General features: G+C 35.5%; 1 protein-coding gene across 4 annotated transcripts in view; it reads left to right on the top strand.

Moving 5' to 3' along the window:
• ecpas (Ecm29 proteasome adaptor and scaffold) overlaps positions 1 to 1,812 on the top strand; it is a 35,726-nt gene extending 33,914 nt beyond the window's left edge. For 2 of the 4 annotated variants that reach the window (XR_015475825.1, XR_015475826.1), the window contains exon 50: positions 901 to 1,812. Coding sequence is in view for 2 of the 4 variants with exons in the window: in NM_001365155.2 (NP_001352084.2) it covers positions 901 to 1,040 (140 nt within the window). In the remaining 2 variants the exon portion in view is untranslated. 4 annotated transcript variants of the gene reach the window in all.
• The last annotated feature ends 949 nt before the right edge of the window (positions 1,813 to 2,761 follow it).

Raw genomic sequence — 2,761 nt, 5'->3', positions numbered from 1 at the left:
TGGTTTATCAATATGGCTTCAGTAAAGCTTTAAAAATAATAGGTTTATCTAGGAAACCAGGGTGTCTGCTGGGTCTTAGAGTCTTAAATCTCAAAAGCTAAATTTTAGGCCTTAAAGTCTTAAATCTACTGAAATATTGTGTGTAAATCTTTTTAACAGGTCTTGATGGTCCTTTGTTCATGTATAGCTACCCAATCTGGCTGTTAACACCCATACAATCATCAACAATCCAAACAAATGATTTAAAAATAGCATTTAGATACTTTCCTTACAGTAACACTTGTTTAAAAGTTCTTCATTTATTTACTGCTGAGGAGACTGACCTGAACTATATTTTTATTAAGTATTGTTTTTGAATATTAAATAATAATTTTTAATAGCTCAAGAGAATTTTTATTTTTTTAGCTGGCATGTTTAAAATCCTTAGCAGTTAGCCCTGTACAAGTCTAAAATTGCATTCATAATGGTCTTAAAAATGGCTTAAATTTAACTTTGTGAAACCTTGGAAACACAATATGTACATGCAATTCTAGAATCATCCATTTATCACACTTGAAAACAACTTTAAATGAATATTTTTTTAACCAAGTTTTGTCATTTGAAATTCTTCATGGGGTTGTAGTTCCTTCCCACGCCTCTACTCACTAGTTTTGTTCTTTTTTTTTTTTTTTTGTCTGATTTTTTTTTTCCTACACTTATTTGCTTAAAAAAAAAAATTGTGTAATATTTTGGTCCTCCTCAGTGCTGGTTGGTTTGGTTTCTGGTTTAAAATGCTTAAAACAAAGGTCTTAAAGTCCCTGTGTGAATGTGATTTAAACACTTCGAAACTTTTGACAAAAATAAAAAAAGATGATAGTCAAATAAAAAGGATCTAACTATTAATGTTTGCTTTGTTTATAGAGAGCGATCAGTGGCATTGTCTGTGTGAGAGGAGTCGGCAGCAGCTTCAGCGCTCATTAGGAACAATGGAAACAGACAGTCGTCCAGACCTGAAGGACAAAGCCCAGACTATGAGGAGAAAAATCCAAGCCTTGCCATGAAAAAACCCCTCTCACAGTCTGTGATTCAGAAACCTCCATTGTACATTATAGCCATGTCAACACACACACACACACACAGTTTACAGTCTTTACTGCACTCCAACTGCTCATGTATGCACTTCTTAGACCTGATGCTTTAACCAATGTGCAAAGACTACATTCAGCTGCAATGAGCCCCGTCTTGTTTTGCACTGCCATTCTCACCAACCATTTTAACCTTTGAGAGATCTCAGTAAGTGAAGGTGTGACTGTATACAGCTCCCTTCATTTGTTTTTGTTTCATTTAGGATAATAAAAATCCGATAATATTAAGCAAATGATTTGCAGATTTACACACAAATCTGCTTATTTTGTCTAGAGAGTGATTCGCATCAGAAACTCAGTATCACACTCAAGGGGTTTGAGTTAGTACTGCAATTTTCTCCAGAAGTTACAGTCTCAACTGTCAAATCTTGATTTCATTCATCCAGTGCTGTTAGCGGAAAGTCAGGCTGAAGGCACAATGGCTATCCTGGCTGGAAAGAAAAACTTTTGATGACTTTTTTTTTTTTTTTTTAAATGATGGTTGGTGTGAAGGTAGCGTGTGTAATTAAGGGATGTTTGTAACATAAATGAAACCTCAAACCTGCCTTGTCCATGTTTGCATGTGTGAAAATATATTTTCCATAATGGATTAATGAAATCTTTGTAAGGAGGCATGTTATACCGGGTCTCATCTCACCATTTTGTGGTTTGTGCCCCTTAAATTAAAATAAAGTTGTGGATTTTTTTTCTTCAGTGTCTTTGTTCAATTCAGTATTAAGGGGAACCTATTTTACCCCTTGTACAAGATGTAAGATAAGCCTTTGCTCTCTCCAGAATGTTTCTGTAAAGTTTCAGCTCAAAATATCCATCAGATCATTTATTATAGCCTCCAGAATTTGCGTCAAATGCATGCCTCATTATGGGCTTGCACCCGGGATTCACATTGGGGCCAGCCTTGGAAACCCAGAAGTACTAAAAGTGGTACCTGTAAGGGTACTGCATGGGTCCTAACTGGGCAATTCATGCCAAACCCATTTGGGCCCCACCTGCCCAAAGGGGTTTAAAGTGTGTTTGCACCCGTAGATGCCCAGATGGGTTTTAAGTGGGATCTGTGAGGGTCTTATACAGGCAATACATGTCAGATCCATTTGGGGCCCACCAGTCTGAAGGGGTTTAAAGTGGGTTTGTACAATGTCAGTGGTTATGTAAATTTAAATACACAGTACCTAACACCACTTCAGGACTTGGGGAGAAAAAAAGCACCCAATAACATCTCTATCACTTTACATTAAGTATTACACAAGTAAACCACTTTTAGCTTGAATAGCTGAGTATTGTTTTCCAGTGCAAATGTAAATTTTTATGATGAAGATACATCTACTTTAGAAGCAAATTGAACTGCACATTTTGTAAGAAAAGTATTTGTCTGAAATGTATTCAATAAAATATTACCAATGGGCTGACAATACGAGAAAACTAAATTTCACAAAATAAGCTCATTGTCTAGAAAACAAGACTTTTTTTTCATTTGCATCTCATGTGAACTTAATTTACTTCTTTAAAAAAAGTATTTTTTCCCTCAATAAAATGCCTAAACACAACATGTGAGACCATGCAAAAATCAGCAAAATGATTTGCTGCACTACATAAAGTTCTTTTAAGACATTTGATTATGGAGAGGAAAATTAAGACAGATC

This window comes from Danio rerio, chromosome 1 (assembly GCF_052040795.2).
Source record: "Danio rerio strain M-AB ecotype USA chromosome 1, GRCz13ab, whole genome shotgun sequence".
Lineage (NCBI taxonomy): Eukaryota > Metazoa > Chordata > Actinopteri > Cypriniformes > Danionidae > Danio > Danio rerio.
The sequence above is the reverse complement of the archived record's forward strand: the minus strand, read 5'-3'. Positions and strand labels throughout refer to the sequence as shown.